We start from the raw sequence: 21,888 nt of genomic DNA, 5'->3' as shown, positions 1-21,888 counted from the left end.
CTATAACTATAGACATATATATGTAACTATATAACTAGTGACCCAACCCAGAAATCTCAAAAGGCATTGTTACTTTCTACTTCTATTTCACAAGAAATAGCACCGATTTTACTTACTATATACCGTTCAAATCTGTCCCCTCCTTTCTATTCCTGCTACTGCCCTAGTTCAGATACTCATCAGCTCATGTCTGTATCATTTCAAAAACCACTTTTCAGCATCTAGCTTCACTCTTTCCAATAAACCCTTCAGGCTGCTGCCAGTGACCCAAAATGCAATAAAACAAGTCCTCCAGCATAAAAGTTCTTCATGATCTGAATCTTTTCTTCTGTTTACCCCCCACCTCTACCTTGTCTCCTTAACACAGCATGTCTTCACATCTCCAAATCAGTGCAAATGAAGTTCCCTTTGAGTGCAATGTACTCCATCTGCTGCAGGCAAGTTTTCACTACTTCTTCAAAAACCAGTTAAAAAGAAGTTCAGCTCAAAGGCCATCTTATTATGAAGCCTTCCCAAACATCTGTTGACTGAGGCCAGCATATAATATGCCTCCACATCTCCACTGCATTTCTTGTATTGACCTAATTCTCCAAAAGCTTCTGAGCTCCTTGACAGCAAGAATTTTTCATTTCTTTCCTCAGGACAGCCTCACAGTACTTTGCTCTAGATATGTATTTAATGACTAAAGACACCAAAATCAGTCTCATTATTTTATTGACACATTACGTTTATTCAAAAAGCTATATAGAGAAAAATATCTCAAAGGTTAAAAAATAAAGCTAACATTCAAAGATTAGGAGAGTTTTGTGTTACAGAATAGAAAGCTGGTAAGCAATGGATAATACAATGTTATTTTTAAAGGTTATATATAAAGCACACGCATGAGAACTTGTGGCTTGCAAAGTTTACCCCTTTGATCATGCCTCTACCAATAATAATTCTATAATAAATGTATTAAATATCATAATTTAGTTGGTAAGTAGAATAGACAAAGCAAGTGGGACACTTGAATTGTTACTCTGATTTCAAAGTGAAATTTGTATTTTTCACTCCTAGCTTCCCAGAGTTGAGTGAGTAAATAAAAGATTAAGGAAATAACTTAAGGTGATTATCTTTTCATATAAAGTATAATGAAAAAAATGAAATAGGCTAAAATAGAATTTTATATCCTCAGATTTTTTAAGGTAGAAATTAAACCATTTGCTCAAGTCAAACTGATTTTATGAAATTTTCAGTTTGTAATAGATTTTAACTTAAAATTTAATCTTTCAATTTATCCTGAATTCCAAGGCAATAAAATACTTTTACAAATAGTACTTTTGTTTACAAAAAGTACTTTTACAACAAATACAGCTGACCCTTGAACAATGTGGGTTTGCACTGCTTGGGTCTATTTATACCTGGATATCTTTCAATAGTAAATACTTCAGTACTACATGGTCTGTGGCTGGTTGAATCCTCAGATGCAGAAATGCTGATACAGAGGGCTGACCATAGGTCATATGCAGACTAACCCCCCATGTTGTTTAAGGGTCAACTGTAGTAGCATTCTAAAAAACTTATCAAATTATAAAAATGCTATTCAATCTACAAATGTTAAAAACTATTATAATAACATGGTGCTATGTAAACCGACCTGGGTCCATATGGAGGGGAAAAGGTGTGACCAAAGAAGTGTCTATATATATATCCATCCAACTTCTCAAATACGCCATCATTATCTACTTGATATTCTTTCATGTCTTTAAGATAATCTTTAACATCATTAACAAAGTCAGTGAAGAGCTTCTGATCATGTATAAAGACACCATTTAGGAAAAACTTATTGATGAAGTGATCAAGTTCTTTCCAATGATGAAAACTATCCAGTTTTTCTAATAAATACCCTTCAATTAACTGTCTAAATTCATCTATCCTTACAGGATTCAACATTTTAACATTAAAAAGGTTAATAGACTCCTGTTGAGCACATTCAAATACACCAGAACAAGCCTTTCTGAAAGAATTATAATTTCCACCACAGTCATGCTCAGCACTGCATTTCTGTGAATTTGTATTTTTTCCAAATTCTTCAAAATGAGGCTTTTCTTTCCTTCCCTCTCTCTGCATAGTAGGGCCTCTACTATTCTGGTTTTGTGTACGTGCCTTATACTGTGGATGGAAATATTCACTAAATGTTGTCGGTTTTTTAGCTGCGGTTTCTTTTGTAGCGCCAAATCTTTTATTGCCTTTTTCATCAAAGATATTCTTGGTGGTATCTTTGAAATGCCTGAAAGTGGATTTAACTGAATCTGAGAATTTTTTCAGATTTTCTTTTACAGCTTCTTTAGCCTGTTTAATTTTTTCTTTATGATGCCTCACAAACTCCTTAGTAGAATTCTTCATTGCATCAAATGTTTCCTTAACAGAACCCAAAAATGTTTCCTTTGATTTATTTTTAGCTCTGTGGTTTCCTCTGTTCCCTTTCTTTTTTCCATCAGTTTCTTGTTTCTCATTTTGATCTTTTGCTTCAACATACAGTCTTTCCCACAAATCAGAACGCTGTTGCTCAAAGGTTAGCTTGCGCTCCAGCTCAGTCAGTCTTTCCCGTAACATTTCTATTTCCTTTTTCTCAGTCACTACACTGGGCGAGTCTGGGTTGCCATACGAGTGGCTGGAGCTTAGCTGTTGGAGTTCTACCCTTAAAGCCATGGTTATTAGTCGTTCTCTTTCCAGTTCTTTCCTGAGCATCTTTGCTTCTGCCAACAGAGTCTCCCTTTGATTAAGGAAACTGTGTGTTTTCAGCTTTTCTTCTTCCAAATGCTGCTTAAGTTTCTGATTTTCTGTAACTAATTCAGCGCTTGTCCCTTTATCTTCTAATATCCTAATCTGTTCTCTTAATTTCCTTAACTCTTCCTGTAATGAAGACAAAGCTTTTTCTTCCTTCTCCAGAGATGTTCTTAGATACTGATTTTCTGTATCAAGGTTCTTTTTCTGAGTTTCAAAGGACATCTTCTCTGCTTCAGTATGGGTCCAACACCTTGCAAGGTTTTCCTTCAATGACTAAATTTTTTTGAAAGATAAGAAAGAAAAATATCAAGTAAAATATCAAAGATGAATTTAAATCTTAATGGTATAACAAATACTCCATAAATGTTTAGTGTCTATCTCCATAGAGACTATCCTTTATGTAGTATTTTCAATACATGAAAATTGGAAAATAAAAGGTTCATATGCAAGAAAATGCACAGCAAACAGCTACATGAAAATAAAAACAAAGCATGCTGGAAGAAGACTGCCTTCTACCTTTTAACTACAGGACTCCACAATCTGTACTGGGAAGGCTCCTAGAGAGAATTTAGGAAGGACTAAAGGTTCTCTGATCCTTGAGTGATGGAGATTATCTTATAAAAAGTAAAATTATATTAGATGACTTTAGGCTTCAAAAGTCCGTTATATACTCATGGCACTCTCTAAAGGAAAAAATTTTCAATAATCTCGGTATTATTTGAAAGATCTTGGTCCTACGCAAATGAACACCTTAGTTCAGGTAAGTCATATAAGTTCTCCCACAGTTCAGAGAACAGACTAAATCCTGGTAACGCTTGCAACTAATTTCTCCAATTTCAATGTTTCTGAAGAGACTGACCAGATTAGCAATGTAACTCTGAAGTCAGCACCATTTCTGAGAGAAAAATTATGTCCAATCAAGTTTATAGAACTTTTGCTGCAGTGCTAGGTAGCCTTGAAGGGCCTGATTTTCCTGTCAATACATGTATTAGTAACAAACTTTTATCAAAATAGCAAGAAATTAAACAAATTAATGGTTATGCTTAAACAGATTAATGGTTATAACACTATCTAGTCAGTTAAAATCTCTTATAAATCAGCAAAATGATATTTCAACTTTGTTTAAAATTGACTACAAACATTATGACTGTTCCCTCTTTAAAAAAAAAAACAAACAACACCTTCATTATTTTGTTTTTCACTTTTTGACCCACGTGCACAGCCGTGAAAGCATTGAGTTCTAACTCCCAGACCACAAGGAAATTGCCAAGACTTTCTTTTTTTGGCCATGCCATGTGGCATACAGGATCTTAATTCCCAGAACAGGGATCAAACTTGTGCCCCCTGCATTGGAAGTGTGAAGTCTTAACCACTGGGCTGCCAGGGAAGTCCCATGACTAATCCATTTCAGTCAGACCATAAAAATATCTGACAGAGACAAAAAAAAAAGTCCTTTTAATGACAAGATTTTCCACTTAAAAATTAACTATCTGAGATGGATATTTCACTGTCTGGCTCATTAATCTTCAAAGAAAAAATTAAAAATCAAAATTTCCTTACAGTCATTTCATCTGCTCTCCCTGTGTGAGAGAAAACACGTTTCATTTATCCAACAGAAGTGGACTCTGGAGAATACTATGCTAAGTGCAGTAAGTCAGAGAAGGACAAATACTGTATGATATCACTTATATGGGGAATCTAAAAAATAATACAAACAAATATAAAAGCAAAACAGAAACACAGATATAGGAAACAAATTAGTGGTTACCAGTGAGGAAAGGGAAGGGCGGGGCACATTATGGTATGGGATTAAGAGGTACAAACTACTGCTCTGTATAAAGGATATATTGTATAGAACAGGGAATTATAGCCACTATAATAACTTTTAATGGAATATAATCTGTAAAAAATACGGAACAACTATGCTGTACTCTTGATACTAATACTGCAAATCAACGTACTTCAATAATTTTTTAAGTGAACTATGGAGTACAACAGACTAATGCAGTATTATCTTTAAATGCACAAGCACAGGGAGTGCCACCAGATGACTAGAGGGTACAATATTCTGTATCCAGTAAACTCTAAAATCTTGAATTAAGTGGCAAAGCAGATCCTGGACAGGTCTTCCATGAAGATCTTCAAACTCCAAACCACATTTAGCAGCTGGAGACAAGAGGTTTGCAAGAACTGATTCAGTAAAGATCCATACAGGCTGAGTCTCCTTAGAGCCAACATCATTCTATGCAACCAGAAACCGTCATAGTAAAGAAGAAAATGGCTGCTCCTTTCTGTAACATCCTCTGCTCAAGGCAACTCAGGAGGTTATAATTCAAGAGGTTGCCACACCCTTCTGGAATAGGGCATAGCTCTAGTATTCTTGCCTAGAGAATTCCATGGACAGAGGAACCTGGCAGCCTACAGTCCATGGGATCGCAGAGTCTAACATGACTATCACACTGCTCAAGGCAGAGAAAACTACACTATTTACAATTAACTTCAGTAGTCCATCCCTGAAAGATATAATTTAGATGTTAAGTGGGATTGTGTTTTCCAAAGAAATACAACCATAACCCTATAAAGAGTATATAAAAAAAATAAAACAAAAAGAATATATACATAAAGAAGGGAAATTTACATTGTGAAGCATATACATTGTGAAGGTAATTTAGGGAAATGGAAGGAAAAAGGAACAGTTTACCTTTCTACCCTGAGTTTACTATAATCCCAACACCCTTCCAAAGCAAGAACTAGAGAGGAAATACTTTGCTAATCCTCATAAACCCAGAATGGAAAGCAGAGTCCTGTTGGACCTAGGTGAATTTCAGGTATTTTCATTGCATGCTTTCTCTGTCTTCATAACTGATATGAGACCAGAAAAAAGGACCGCCTGATTATTCCTCACGAGCAAGGGTAGCTCCTAGAGAAAAGTACAAACTCTCCTCTTTCTCTCTCACTGAATGAAATGTTTTGCTTGGCTCTATAAAAATAATGTTAATAATAATAATGGTTTTTTAAAATTTATTTTTGGCTATGCTGGGTCTTCACTGCTGTACGAGGGCTTTCTCTAGTTGCAGCACGTAGGGGCTACTCTTAAATGTGGGGCTTGGGATTCTCATTGCAGTGGCTTCTCTTGTTGAAGAGCACAGGCTCTAGGGCATGCAGGCTTCAGCAATTGTGGCACACGCGCTCAGCTGCCCTGCAACATGTGGGATCTTCCCGGACCAGGGATCGAATAGGTGTTCCTTGCATTGTAAAGTGGATTCTTTTATTTTTCAACTTGTTAATGTGGTGTATTACATTGATTGATTTGCGGATATTGAAGAATCCTTGCATCCCTGGGATAAAGCCCACTTGACCATGGTGTATGATCTTTTTAATGTGTTGTTGGATTCTGATTGCTAGAATTTTGTTAAGGATTTTTGCATCTATGTTCATCAGTGATATTGGCCTGTAGTTTTCTTTTTTTGTGGCATCTTTGTCAGGTTTTGGTATTCAAAGGCTTTCTCTGCATCTATTGAGATAATCATATGGTTTTTATTTTTCAACTTGTTAATGTGGTGTATTACATTGATTGATTTGCTGTAAAGTGGATTCTTAACCATCGGACCACCAGGGAAGTCGCCTAATAATGTTTTATATATAATATCAATTAAAATAATGTTAACTATAATATAGTGATTAGGAAGAAAATCTTTGGAGTCAGATAAACAAAATTAAATTCAGCTTTGTTGATTGCCAGACTTGAGAAAGTTATTTAGCTTTTTTGAATCTCTTTCCTATCTATAAAATAAAATTAGTATCAATACTTGCTTAAATCACTGGGATGTGGCAAGAAATGCTGTATGTAAGGTACAACACTGACCAGGACACACAAGTACTCAGTCAACAATTACCAATACTATTATTGATTTACTAATCTGCACTGTACTTGTATCTGAATAGCACAATAATTATTGGATGACACAATTTTATAAATTTGTTACTAGTACATACCTTATATTCTATTAATGACTCTTGTTCCTGTTGACACTGGGAAAGATAATCCTTCATATCATTCAGTTCATCTTCATGTATCTTTTTGACTAACTGTTGACGCTTCTGAATCTGAATTGTGCCTAAAAATAAAAATTTTTTTATTGAAGATATATAAATGTCACAATTACCAATATTTTAAAATATACAACGAAACACATAATTTGCATATTATTTAACTGCTTGATCTAGAGAGGATCATTTTCTTCAAAATACAACAGTTTTACAAAATATTTCAGTTTTTAAAAATTCTGATTATATAAACAAAGAAAGAATAAGTAAAATCTTATGGTGTCATTCATTAAATGGCAACAGATGGATGCTAATTTATAAATCAGGCCAAATAGGTTAATATAATTTTTATTATATTTAGCATACACCAGGTATATTTAAGCAGTTCACTATTCTTTTGATTAAAACAAGCCAGACCATATTACTCTACCAAGCAAAATGATTTATGTCATGTTTCTGTCTTATTATATTGAAAGCACTCAAGTTTGTTGTATTTAAGGGCTCTCTGAGGTACATAAAGTGTTGCATTCCCCACTTCAACAGAGAAAAGAACAAATCATGCAGTCTAGTCACAGGTTATAAGTCACTAAAGAAAAATGAAAATTTTTTTCTCACTATATTTTGCCTAAATGATATAGCATAAGCCTAAAAAGAATAGCAAGGAAAACAACTGGCTAACTATGATTATCCACCATTCTCAAAGCCAGCTCTTTGAAGAACTCTGCACTAGTTAGGCCTGTATGGGAATATCACCATCCCTACCCCCATGAATCATAAGTTAACCAGGATGCTCTATATTTTCACCCTAAAAATCAAACTGTTAATTTGCCAAGACATGCTGTTCACATGCTGCTACATGCTTCATGCATGACAAAAAACATTAAATCAAAAAGAAGGCCAAATGCATCTGGCAACCATAATACTACATCTCTGAGTGGCATCACATCACAGAATTTTGTAGTGAAAGAATATAATAATGAATAGTTTATTGATTTCTGAAAAAATAACTTATTTCTTTAATACATCTTGAAAATCACTAAAAACTTTTGCCAAATTACAGACAACTATTACCAGTTAACAGCTATGATACTCTGTCAGAATTCACTTCTCAAAAGAACAAAAACAGAAATACAAAAAAAAAAAATTCAAATATGTTTCCCTATTATTCTGAAAAATCTCAGATCTTTTGAAATATTAAAATAAATTTATCTATAGTTCCAAGGCAACAGAAAATTGCTTTTTTTTTCCCCCCCAAAACTGCTAACAGAATGATCTTTGGCCACTGGGAAATATCTTAAAACTATGTGTTGAGATCTGAGTTTGTGGTACTATTACGCAGCATATGTTTGATGACTATCAGCATGCCCCTTATCAATCAATCCCACCATTAGCTTTTTTTTCCCTTCTACACCTTCAGCTGTAAACCATAAAGTGTTACAACCCAGGGTGTACGGCTTTCTGGTTCTGTCCACAAATCTGCCTACCTTAATCACATTAACCCACTGCTGGTTTTTGCTACCACTGCAGTAAGGCTTCTTTTCTACAGATAAAGCGTCTCAGTCTCACCAGAGCTTCCAGCCAATACATCCATCTGCCTGCCGGGCACAATTTTTGGGGTGTCTTCAGTAAAACAAAACAAAACTACTTCAGCACCTGCCCTAATTCACTCTAAAATAAAGTTCAGTTCAGTTGCTCAGTTGTATCTCTTTGCAACCCCATGGACTGCAGCAGGCCAGGTAAACCAAACTGTGCTCACCATCTATTAACTTTATCACTGACCAAAAAATGCATCCCTCTAATTCCCCCCACCACCTAAAGTAAAGAAGCTAACACACTTCTTGGAATTTAAAAAGTAAACCACCACTATCTCAAGTATCCCTGGCTCAAAGTTATGTTTTCCACTGGTATTCCATGTTCCTTATTTCACCAACCTTCTCTCTATCCCCACCTACACTACAACAGTCAAGGCCCTGATCACCAAATACCTGAATTACCAAACCTTCTACTTGACTATTCCCACACTATCCCACACTATCTTTTTCACTTTTCCTCTAAAATTACTGCTTCGGGTCACTATAAATCAAACTCTCCTGCTCAGATTCCAAGATGTTTTACAGTATAGTTGCATCCCACATATTCCAACCTGATATTCCATTATTTCTAAACATCTATTCTATACCTGGCTATACAATCCTGCCAGTCTTTTCAGTGCTCCCAAACTTATCAAGTTTCCTTTCAGGTTATCAGGTTCTCCACTGCTAGCATGTTCTGCTTTCCTTCCACATTAGAGTGTGTGGAAGTCCAGACCCAACTCAAATCCTACCTCCTCTTGGATGACTGACTCAGTGTCATAGCCTGAGCTATGATTCTTGTTTGTGCTTCATAACTTAGCACCTAGTTATATCGTTACGTTATTTGCTGAAAAGCAGGGCAGCCTATACTTAAAGCAACTCCATGAGGAAAACAAATCAATTAAATTTCACTGTCAATTTAGAATATGAACAGTCTACAGGTAAAAGAAAGAACAAGATAAGTGCTTCATTGTGATTTTCAAAAAATTTGTAAGGACTTTCAGGACCTGAAGCAGTACCAGATACCTACAGTATTCTTTTACTATCCTCAGCCCTTCCAAATAGTTCTCTCTTCCATCCAACATAGATATGACACTCCAAATTTACATGGTGCCAAGGTTGGTGAATGTTCTGAATGATTTAGTAGTGTGTTCCTGATAAATGATTACAAAGCAAATGACTAATTATGGAATGCAATGACTGACTTCACACTGCCTGGGAAATTCAAGCTAGCTCTAACATCAACTCAAAAGAACTCAAAGTATTGAGATCAGTGCCACAATTAACAAAAAAAACCCTGTGATATCCTTTAAAAGTAACCATGAAAAACTTTTCATTCAGATTAAGTTTTGTGTTCACTGAGCCAGTCTCATTAATGTATAGACCTATTATTATGAAGGTTGTTCCAATTCTGAAAAGCTAATCTGAAGTACTACAGGAAAATATTTTCAATATAATTAATAAAGTATATTTTACAAGTAACAAAGTTCTTAAATAAGAGGGCAATAATTTATCCGTTTTTAAAAGCACTCCTAAGTTAATCTTTCTACAAAATACTTAAAGGTCATGCACTTTGCAGAGCTTTAATGCAATGTGGATTAACATTAAATCACTGTCCAATTTTTTTTTAGTAATAAAAAAAGATTAAAATTACACCTTCTCCTTTGTTACCTCCACGTTTACCTGCAATGGGAAAAAACCATGCTCAAAAGAATGCTCATATATTTGCTCCAGCTAGATAATAAACAAGTTAAGTATATATTTCAAGTCAAATCTCACTATAACAAACTTCAAGGGAAGATACAAATTAAAAGGTCCCAGTATTAAATTCAAGCAGACATCCACCAGGCATCTAAATACTTATTTTTTATTAATATAAAGTTAAAGACAAGAAGAAACAGATTTATTTTTCTCTCACTTTAAACAAGAATTGATTATCTTCACTAAGTTTCTTCTCATATCACACTATACTGAATAATACATCTTTTCTATGAATCAACACAGGGTACATGTAATTCCTGAATCTTAAGGAACACACTACTGGAAGGAACCAGATTACTCAGAAAGCTAAACTGTGTATTATATAGGAAAAAATCCTAAATGTAGTTAATATAAGGCAAACTGCAAGTTGTGAAGTTGGCAAGATCTAAGACATTTGTTTAAACTTTTTCAAAATTTTAATAAAGCAAAAAGTACAAATGTTCAGTTCTCAAATAGTCTTATCTTTGTACAAATATACAACTTAAATAAGATTCAATGGTTAGGCTCCCAAAAGAAAAATACCACGTGGCATCCCTTCCTCTTTCACGAGGGTAGTTTCAAAGGCTTTGCATCAAGAAAATAATTAACCAATGTAAATAAGATTAATTAACCAATGTAAATAACACTGAGCAAAGTATAATACAAGTGAATTCTTAAGTCATGTGAATCACACAAGTAATAACAAGTCATAAAATATAATGCCTGCATGAACCCTGAAGGTAGAATGAGCACCAATTACTGTGACATTCATTTCAAATGTAACAAATAGTTACAAATGGAACTTAAATAATCCTCCTAATAATATATATATATGAACAGCCCTTACATTTCTTAAATACTGTTTTCATTTAAGTGCAAATAGCTTTGTAAGGCAACACTACCCCAATTTCCACAAGAAAACTAAGGCTCAAACAAGTATGTTTTCTAAGGTCATATATTTCAAGGATGACACTGAAAACAGCTCCCAGAATGCCTCACTCTTCACCATCACTTTATATAAAACAAATTTTCAAATACTTACCATAGAAATGTCCAAATCCCATGCTGATCGCAATCACCAAAGCAAGTATAACACATTTATTGAGACCACTACTGAACTGCCGTTTACATAGCTCCTGAGGGGGTTCAGGCTCTTGTTCAGCAAGTAGCCTTTCTTCAGATTCTGAACTAGACACAGTCTTCTTCCTGGCACGACGTCGTCTAAAGGTTGCACTGGGCTGATGGCTGGTTTCGTCACTGCTTGATTCGTCGTCGCTAGGCTGAGATGAAAATACTGTTTAAAAAAAAATGGAGATAAATACTTTAGAAAGCTTTCCTGATAAATATGATTTAGAATGCCATCCATATGTGCCTTTTTACATAAGACAGCCAAAAATAAAAACAACACAACAGAAACAAATCTTAAATTTTCAAATTTATCAACATAAAACCAAAGATTTCAATTGTGATACCTAAGACTTTTTTTTAACTATATTGTGTGCCACTGAGGGTCTGGTTTTGGCTTTTTTCTTTTTTTAACCTCCCATATACTTTATACCATTAAAACAATTATTCTCACAGCCTATTAAGTTTCACTGCTATTAGCGCCATAAATGCTATTTCTAGACGTGAAAAAAAAAACAACTCTATCTCTTCAATTTCAAATGGAGGTAATTTAAGCTCAACTGTTTAAGGAACAGAGGGAAGTATACAAGCAGTTCCTGTGATTTAAAAAAGACAATAACTACCAGAAGTTTCCCTGAGTGTACTAGCCCTTAGTTTTATTTCCATCCTATGAGCCCCAAATCAAGGTTCAAAGCACTGTAGTTTAACCCAGGCTTCCAGAAGTCAGATGAGCCCTTCCCTTCGACTGCCACTCTTACTAGAAGGTTATTAATTTTACCCTCTAGTAAATATGTCAGCATGAGGAAGTGACACAACAGCTATCTCCGATATTAAGCACTAGTCTTGTGCTGCTCCTTTATGAAAAGAACAATAAAGAACAACAAATAGAAAAAAAAAATCACAAGAAATCTCAAGTACTAGAAGCATAGTCATTGGAAAAAACCATCTTCAGTTTTTTCAAATGTATTATTTCTTAATATTGTCCCATATATCAATAAACTATATGCTGAGGCAGATTAGATGTCTCAGTAATAATTTCCAAACGCCAGGGAGAAGGAAAAAAAAAGCACTACAAGTAAGAATAAAATGTGAACATAAATTTGATACAAAGAGCTCCAAAAACCACAAACATTCATGCTTCAAAAAAGCAAAACACTTCTTCAGAAGACAGGGTATCCATGCCACAGCAAAGCTGCTGACTTAGGTTAGACAATACTTTTAAAAGTTGGATCACAGAGAATTCGGTTGACTCTCAACTTAAACAGTAAACACAAAGACAGAAGGTACTACTGAATATTCATTCAGTATTATATTATATTATATTCATTCAATATTATATTCCTAATAGTTAATGACAAAGATGTCACTGAGAGATCTTTGGGTCAAAACCCTTATGCCCATCATGTTTATCTGGTTATTCTTGATCACTAGTTTTTCCAAGATGTCATAGCCTCAGCTGTGAGCTTACATTTCTTGGACAAAGAGAAAGGAAGACTTGAACAAAGCATCACATAATATAAAGGCATTCATGATCATGGCTGAAGTACTTAATTCAGACTTTCTGACATAATTAAGATGGGTAAATATAAAAACAAACCATTTCTAAATTTTTAAAATTTTCAATTCTACATTAACTTATTGCCTACATTATGCATTCTAAGTAAACTGATCAGGCTGGCCCAAATGAAAAAATTCACATTCTTATCTAATGCTTCCATCTTTTTTAACCCATACATATGACAGCTGAGATCCTTTGATTTTCAAACTTCTTTTAAAGCATAATTTGGCCCACAGTGCAAGATGCAAGCAGTGCAAAGGCATGCAAAGAGCTTAGCCAGCTTTATCATAAGATCAATTTTGAACACCTGTTCAGAGTATCACAGATGACAATAGATATCTTTAAAGCACTAAGTAAATAGTAAATGTGACTAGGAACACTCAGCTCTAGAAAAGCTGATCAGATTTAGTCACACCACCTTGGAAAGTGAGTTGGCTAGGAACATGGTGTTTCAGCTGATCATCCCATCCCCTTATGCATTCAGGAATCTTCCACAGCTTCTCCCACCATCTTTCTTTTGTGAATAAACAGGGAAAAAAAGATGTATAAAGCTTTATTATAAAGAATAAAAAGGAAAAAGAGAATTGAAAAATACTTAGTTTAATTATCACTTAACATGATCACACATGCTCCATCAAAATCTAAAAATCATGACTTTTTAAAAAACACATACAACACAAACTTTTATACAACTACCAACTCTGCTTCCTTAGGGGAGGAGAGGGTCATATGGAGGGACTGGGAAATGTTCTTACACCAACAAAAAGGTTACTGCCACAAGAATCTAATTTATAAGAAGAAAAAAAAAGAAGCTGAAACTCTATAGAGATGGAGAAGACAGGGCAAGGGAAAAAACAAACAAAACTAAGCAACAGATAGCAGGAAATTTTACCAACCAAGAAAAATATCTGCTAAGGGAAGAGAACAAAAATTCTTAACAACTGATGCATATAGACTATTTTCAACATAGTCCAAAATGTTATTTAAAATTATTTTTTTAGCATTTCTTTTACTGAAATAATTCCCTGGGAAACAGAACAATGGATAAAAATACATCTGAAAAATATTCTGCTTAAGTGAATCTAAAATTCTAGGATGTCCAAGTTCAAAAAGGAGATTAAAATTAGAATAATGTGCTTTGAAGTACTGAAGTTCATGGAAAAACAATCAACAGTGTGTGGCATCATTTCTTAAATGTCTACTTGAACTCTTCCACAATGCTCCTGGCTTCAATCTGACTACACCTCTGGCCCACAAATATTCTCCAATTAAATCAGCATCTAGTTTAACCCTACTTGAATTTTATTAGCTTAAACTGGAATAACAGAATCCCCACAGTCTGATTCTGGCAAATGAAACAAAGACTGGTAAAATCGAAGAAAATGATCTGAAATAAATACTACACATTCTTGTTTTTGCACCAAATTAGGAAATTCTTATTAACACTAGCAATGCCCCAGGTGTCTCTCCCATAATCCACCCTAAATTATAACTGGGGGTTAATAACCTTTGGTTAAATATAGATTTCTTTCTCTTATTTTCTATAACTTTGTATTTAAATATTTATATTACCCCAAAAGATGTTACATATGTCCCTAAAACTGAGCCAAAGAATTACAGAAGGAATTAGCTCAGTAACTCACATTTCACTTCCAAATGATTCTGTCTGAACAACAGGCATTAACTGCATTAAGCATGTGACTCATAATAGCTACATTTTCATAACTCAGTCTAAAGTGAAAGATTCTAGTTTGGGGGCTTTAGGACACTCCTGTTTTGCCAGTTCCTTAAATCCTGTTTGGCACATGGTAGCACACAAAAAATGATTGTTGAGTGACTGATAATTAAATGGATCTGGAAGGCTCAAAAAAAGTTTCTTTCACTGTTTCTGTAATAAAAAATTTGTACCACTGTAACTCAAGATCTTAATATTCTCCTACTTTTTAGGTATAATGGCTCAATCTCCCACTCCTAAAGACCTTAAAATTGTCCAATGCATTTTGGAGTGTTTGAGACATTAACAAATATCTTAAAGCTATTTTTTTTCCTTCTTTTAATGATAAAAGATAGTATTTATTGGACTACTGTGCTCTAGGCCCTGAGTCTAGGAAAACACTAGATAAAATGGTAGATTTTTACAAAAAATTTTCTTGCATTTTACCCAAATATATTCATAACTTTGATATTTAGGGTCAGAAAACCAGCCATTACATACAATGTGATCACAGGAGTCCTAAGCCTCCATAGTGTATTCGCTATGTAGTTCTTACCTGTTTCTGGCTGACAAAACGTGTACTGGCTGCTAGAGGAAGAGCCCATGTTAAAGTCTTCTGGACTCTCTGCTTCTTTAACAATTAATGCTTCTTCTTGATTTCCAATGTCTTCTAACTTAGGTGGCTCAAGTGTAACAATATCAGAATCATCACTGACAGTTCCAAAATAGAGATTGTCATCAGGTAACTTTTCTTCCTCTCCCTTTATAATTAGAATCATAATTTTAGAGACATATTCAACAAATACATATGGCCCTCACATTTCCTAAGTATACTTAAGTAGCACGATGATTGGGTTTAAAATAAGTCCTGTTCAATAGGAAAGGAGTACTCAAGAGTAGACTCATCTTTCAGTCTGAAAACACCATCAAACCTGACAGCAACTCTCTCTCAGAATTAAATCAAACTGCTTGCCCACCATTCATTCCTGCAGGAGTTGAGAAACAAATCCATCTTTCAAACCCAAAGTCCACAAAAAGGAGAGGATTAATTTCTCACCAGTACTATGGGTTTATTTGGGTTGTAATAAATAAATATGGGTTTATTTATGTGGTCAGGAAATCCATAAAAGATTGATTAAATTTTCTAATACACTTCAACAGCTGTAACATGTAAAGATCATCCAGCTATTTAGTTTTTTTTGAGCAATTATTGTTACTTTATTACATTTGATCAATACAGTATTATATTTGATACACAACTGCACTTAAAAGTGTGTTTTTTTTTGCCACTTTATTTTTTTAATTGAAGGATAACTGCTTTACAGAATTCTGTGGTTTCCTGTCGAACATCAACAAGAATCAGCCATAGGTACACGGAAGTCAAGTAAAATGCCAAAGGACAAGATTTAGTTTGTTCTCAAGTTTGAAAATTTCAAGTTTGAAAATTAACTTTCATTTTACATATGAACCCTTAATTTCTCAATATAATTCAAGAATGTAATATATTTCCAAAGAAAATATTAGATGTTAAAAGAATAAATCTTTAACACATAACCAAGAAATCACTTTTCTAAATTAAAAGATGCTTCACTTAATTAATAATGTGCTTCCCTGGTGGCTCAGATGGCTCAGCGTCTGCCTGCAACGTGGGAGACCCGGGTTCAGTCCCTGGGTTGGGAAGATCCCCTGGAGAAGGAAATGGCAACCCACTCCAGTACTCTTGCCTGGAAAATTCCACGGACTGAGGAGCCTGGTAGGCTACAGTCCATGGGGTCGCAAAGAGTCGGACACAACTGAGCGACTTCGCTTCACTTCACTTAATTAGGCATTAAAATGGACGCTAACTTTAACTTTAAAACTGACCAACCTGCAAACCCAAATTTTTCAACAAAAGCTATTTATAGACAAAATGCACAAACAGAAATGGCAGCTTTAATTAGTATTCTCTAAGAATTACTGTTTATCAAATATCCAGAGTAAAACACAAGGTTACCTCGAGTGCTGACTTCATTTCCTCCAAAGCAGGGTAAGCAGCTCCTCCCAGTAACACTGTGCCATTTTGGCTGCTCTCTGACATAAAGCAAAGGTCAATTTAATTATATTTCATCAACTTTTTATAGTCTGCATATAATATGAGTAAATAAAATCTATTTCTCATTTTTAAAGTGGATGCAATGAAAAGCTACATGCAATTATAACAATCACTCTATTGTTGTTAAAAAGATCTCTGCATTTCAAATATAACTACTGGAAATTGTTGAGATAATTTTAGTGAACTGAACTCATTTAAAAATTTACAAAAACTATAAACTCTAAATAAACAATCTCTACTTTACAATTCCAAAGTACTTAAGCTAAGGTGTTTATAAAAACCTGTTAATATGGAAAACTCATTCTCAGATCCGTGAGAGCACATTTCCTGAATTCTTAAGTTTATTCAAAATTCCTAAATGTACCACTATTCTAATGACTGTCAATGCCTGGTAACACAAGGATCAAAACTATGGCTTCAAATTACAAATTCTTTATAATAAAAAATGGACTATAAAAAACAATGACTCGAATACAGAAAAACTAAATAATGTCACCATAACAGATATATTTTATAAGAAACTTATAAGAAAAAAATATACAAATTAGTTTATAATGTCATATTTTTAATGAAAAAGGCTGTAAAATTTTAATAGAAGCTAAAAATGAAAACAGTACATAATAAGCACCAGGTTTTATGCATAGCAAAGCACATGCATTGTTGGTATAATCTTCAGAATCAAAAGAATTATAGATGGCTTTGAATTTTTGGTCATCCTTTGCTTTTCTATCATAAATGTGTATTTTTCATTATCTAACTCCTCCAAAATAACAAAAGAACAACAAAAAAAAGGAACCACCATTTGTTCATGTAATACAGCCCCAAAAGAATACTAATTTGGAGATAAGACTCCTCAACAAAGTTGGTCTTGGGTCCAAGGACCCCTGAGGAAGTTATGAAAAAAAATTTTTATAACACATATCTAAAGATATGCATTTCTTTGAAGAGACCATGCATAGCTTTCAGATTCTCAAAATCTGACCCATGAAAGATGAAAATCACTGCTCAAATGAGAACAGCAATCAACACATGGGCTCAAAACAAGATTAACAGGCATAAATCTTTTATTTTTCTGGCCTTAACACATCCACTTTATTCTCCTGATGGAGAAATGCCCTGTTTACATTTTAATGCAATTTTTAAAAAAACTTTAAGAAGTAATTTAAACATGAAGATGCATTAACTATTTGCGTTTAATTCTCTATATAATTAATGTGGGCATCAAATCCCATAGAAGAATATTTAACATCAATGCAATACAGTAGTTAAACACCATTCACTACCTATAACCAAAGGTACTCTGAAGTGTGGTAACTGTAGAAGAGTTGAGTAAACCCCTTCTGATGAATAAATAATTCTGTATATCAACAGTCTTAATCAAGATTAATAATATTTAGTTACCAATTACACTAGCAGTATCAAACATTCATACTGAAGCCCACTATAGCTATAAATAAGGCCCCTGGGCAGGTTGGTGCTACTGGGTTCTTTAGGTCTGCCCACCACATCACACTAGTCTTTCAGTGATCTGCTGGTTTAGCCTAGCCAGAAAGGCTGCCCACCTAGAAAGAAGGCAAGATTCATGTTGCTCACATATCCTATCAAGAAAAACAAAAAAATCAGACTTCTTTACACTTACCTCCCTGCTCTACCTGCAATTCTTGCAGCTCCTCTTGTGATAAAGATGCACATTCTGGAGCGGGCTCACAGCTGTCACTAGCTGCACCATGTTCAGAATTCACCATCTCGATATCAGACCCCTAGAGAAAAAGCGATCATCAGTTAATTGTCTATCAGCTACCCAAAGCTAGATTTGACTACCTGTAAATGCTTCCATTATTAAAAGTCCCAGATGCTGCTATAATCCAAAGGGAACAGTATCTATTGCTTTTGTTCAATTTAGTCCATAAAACCTACAGCAGAGAAACAGCAGAAAGGAGCCACAGATTTAGACTCTGAAAGGAGTCAGTCCAGAAGTCAAACACTCTAACTGCACTAAAAACCCAAGAGTCAATCTGAATCCCAGAGGATTTCTACATTTAGCTATTTCTATTAATTTGCTTCTACTCAACATTTATGGAACTATTCTAGCCAAGGCATTTTGCTAGGTGTCACAGAGTATAAAAAACTGAAATCTAAAATTCACATTTAAAGCCTATTCAGAGAAACAGTCACAAGTAAATATTAATAACTACTTATTACAACATCTGACTAAAAATTTTTAAGGGCAAGCATTAAAATTAATCTATTAGATTAATATGGCAGGCTATAGTCCATAGGGTCGCGAGAGTCAGACACGACTTAGCGACTAAACCACCACCACCATTACACTAATAGAGTAAACGTTCTCTGTAAAAGTAGACTCTTCTTTATTCTTCCAAGGTTTTTACTTTGATGTCAGATTGTCTTTTCTTTAATAAAAGTGGATCTTAACAGATTTTTTTTCTCATCTTAATTAGCAAAATAAGTTATCCAAAAATGACTCAGTCTCTCTCCAGATCCCTCTCTCAACCCTATAGTTTACTGATCATGAAATCAAAAGGTCTGAGTTCTCCTGAGACATGTAACTCAACATAACTAAGAGACTTCATTAAAGGAGTGAGTTTGAGTTGAATCCTAAAGAGAATTCTGAATGTAAGACTTTGGGCTTGCTAAAGTGGCAGAAGAACAGTAGTAACCGACACAAGGTTTGGGTTGAATTTTGAGCCACTGGGAAGACCAGTCCTGGCCTCGGCCAGAAAGGAAGCAACAGTAAAAAAAAAATAAAGGAAATACACGGAAGAGACATTAGCAAGAAAGAGCAGAACCTGATAACAAGATATGGAGGGAAGAGGGATAAAGGTACAAATACAATCAACTCTGTGACAAGGTATCTCTACTACAGAACACCCAAATGGCACACTTGGCTACACGCCAGAGAGGTTTGCTCTCTTACGTCACACTGAAGATTCCCACAACTGCCTTGCTCCTACACTGTTAATTATCCTTGAAGGAGTAATTGTTGCTATGAGAGTTGATCTAAGCTTTGGAGAAACACATTAAAAATAGAAAAGTCATTTATTAAAAAAAAATAAAAGAAGAAACAAAAGAAACCACTCAATTTTAACTAGTACAGCTGCTAAGGAATGTTAAAACTTTCTTGCAGAAAGTCTGGTTAATGTTGTTGTCTAAAAGACATGACTAACCAATTGTCTAAACATTAAATTATCAGGGCAATCGTAAAAAAATACCATTCAAAATTTTTATTGATGCAGGAAAATAAGTGAAGCCTAAGAGGCTGGAAAAAAAACATGAAAACTATAGATAAATCCATTAACACATTATATAGGTATAAATAATTTTTATCCTTTTGCTTCTATTTATCACTATTTTATTATTTTTTCTGTAATTAATATATATTACCAGTGTGAGAGAATAAATTAATATTTACTATATACTGTCATATAACATCATACTTCTGTAATAAAATTCATTTTGTGACAGAGTTCTAGTCATAGTCTTTTTTTCCTGTCAAGTTCTGCAATGTAACATAACACAACACAGGTGGAACACGTGTTCATGCTCCTTTCTGGCCTGTTTAAATGCACTCGCTGATGTTTTCTAGCTGTATAATCTTGGCCAAGGTACTAAATCTCTCTAAGCTTTGGTTTTCTCAACTATGAAATGAGAATGAAAATCTATGCCACAGAGGGTTGCTTAAAATTATATGAGAACATAAGCACAAGGCCTGAATGACCAATAGGCCCTCAATAAGTATCTGCCTACTGTCTCAAAGTTGGGGAAACCAATGTACATTAAGATGCTGCCTCATGAAGAGTTTTCAGCAGTGAGTGTAATGTAGGAGGGAAAATGTCCAAGCTACAGATCAGTGGAATCTTATGCTTAAACGTAAAAAACTAATGGCCTTCAAAGAACCAGTTTACATCATTATTAACACTATAATACTACAAGCTGACGTACAAAAAATATTAAATACATACCTCATGATTGATGACAGTCCAACCACAAGATGAATCACTGTCACTGGAGTTCTCAGACATTTTTCGGGTCTACAAATACAAAAACATATTGATATGTGGAAAACACTCTAAAAAATTCTATAGGCAACACAGTATGTGACTGGTTTACTACCTCCCAGGTGAAACTGAGACAACCCACCCATAGATTTACCAGACAAGACAAGTTTGCACATCAATATGAACAAAATACAACCAAACTTAGATTCCCCTGAGCCAAAATAGTCAGATGGTCGCATTGTGGAATGAAGAGGCAAGCTGGATCTGAAAGAAAATGTAGGATTTGGTCAGGCAGAGAAACAAAGTTGAGGAGGAGAAATCGGACTGTGAGGAAGTCAACTGTTGAGAGAATGATGAATTCATCATTCTAGGGGACAGTCAGCTAGAGTAAAGTCTATGTTTTCAATGAACTGTACACTGTGAAAATCATGGCTGAGGAAACCACATAGGGAAACTGGAAGAGTTAAAAGGCCAAGCAAAATGAAGCAGTTCATATTTTCAAGCAGGGAAGGAAGATAATCAAATGGTTTTTAAGAAAATAATCATGTTGGTAATGCTTCAGTTAGATTAAAACACAAGAAGAAAAAGACCAAAAGTGGATCAGAGAGTTGTGGAAATTGGCAATAACATAGGCTTTTACTCTAGCTGACTGTTCCCCATTCATCATTCTCTCAACAGTTGACTTCCTCACAGTCAGATTGTTCTTCCTCACCTTTGTTTCTCTGCCTGACCGAATCCTACATTTTCTTTCAGATCCAGCTTGCCCTTTCATTCCACAATATGACCATCTAACTATTTTGGCTCAGGAGGATTTCCTTGTCTTGCCAGGACTAGACAGACTCAAGTCCTAAATCAGAACACACTGGTCACTTTACCTGGTTTATTCTTCCCTTGCTATCTAAACTCCTAAATTTCAAAACTAAGCTCATTAAAGTGCTATCTCTACACATATCTTATAAATGTTTCCGTTATCGCACATATCCTGGGAATCCATTATATCTAAGCTGATGGTTAGTGTTTTAATGGAACTCTACTGTAGATAATACAGAACTAAGGCACAAATGAGAACAGGGCAAAAAATACAGACTTGAACCATTCATCAGTGATTCTGAAAACTCTTATAAATTAATATTTTAAAAAGAAGATACAGAGAGGTGGCTGGTCACTAATACTACAAAATAAGTATGTTTTCAGACAAATTATTCAAAATCTAGAATAAGACATAAAGATAATTGCGTGAATTTTAATATCACACT

The 21,888-nt window shown here is 34.6% G+C and overlaps 1 protein-coding gene and 1 non-coding gene across 11 annotated transcripts in view; both read right to left on the bottom strand.

Moving 5' to 3' along the window:
- The window catches only part of CCPG1 (cell cycle progression 1), a 42,066-nt gene that overhangs the window by 1,699 nt on the left and 18,479 nt on the right, over positions 1–21,888 (bottom strand). For 4 of the 10 annotated variants that reach the window (XM_005211775.3, XM_024998017.2, XM_024998014.2 and 1 more), the window contains exons 2-10: positions 20,597–20,665; positions 18,256–18,376; positions 16,518–16,594; positions 15,081–15,285; positions 13,229–13,324; positions 11,170–11,421; positions 10,044–10,070; positions 6,766–6,887; positions 1,637–3,042 (exon numbers count right to left, since the gene is read on the bottom strand). In XM_005211775.3, coding sequence (XP_005211832.1) covers positions 1,637–3,042; positions 6,766–6,887; positions 10,044–10,070; positions 11,170–11,421; positions 13,229–13,324; positions 15,081–15,285; positions 16,518–16,594; positions 18,256–18,376; positions 20,597–20,656 — 2,366 coding nt within the window. In that variant the 5' untranslated portion in view covers positions 20,657–20,665. The remainder of the gene's footprint in view (positions 1–1,636; positions 3,043–6,765; positions 6,888–10,043; positions 10,071–11,169; positions 11,422–13,228; positions 13,325–15,080; positions 15,286–16,517; positions 16,595–18,255; positions 18,377–20,596; positions 20,666–21,888) is intronic. The other 6 variants (XM_002690897.5, XM_024998021.2, XM_024998020.2 and 3 more) reach the window with 3 other exon arrangements.
- MIR628 (microRNA mir-628) lies at positions 11,980–12,074 on the bottom strand. The gene has a single exon (NR_031139.1). It is a non-coding gene; the product is annotated as a microRNA mir-628 (primary transcript).

Source organism: Bos taurus, chromosome 10, assembly GCF_002263795.3.
Source record: "Bos taurus isolate L1 Dominette 01449 registration number 42190680 breed Hereford chromosome 10, ARS-UCD2.0, whole genome shotgun sequence".
Classification (NCBI taxonomy): Eukaryota; Metazoa; Chordata; class Mammalia; order Artiodactyla; family Bovidae; genus Bos; species Bos taurus.
This window is presented reverse-complemented; position numbering and strand designations above follow the sequence as displayed.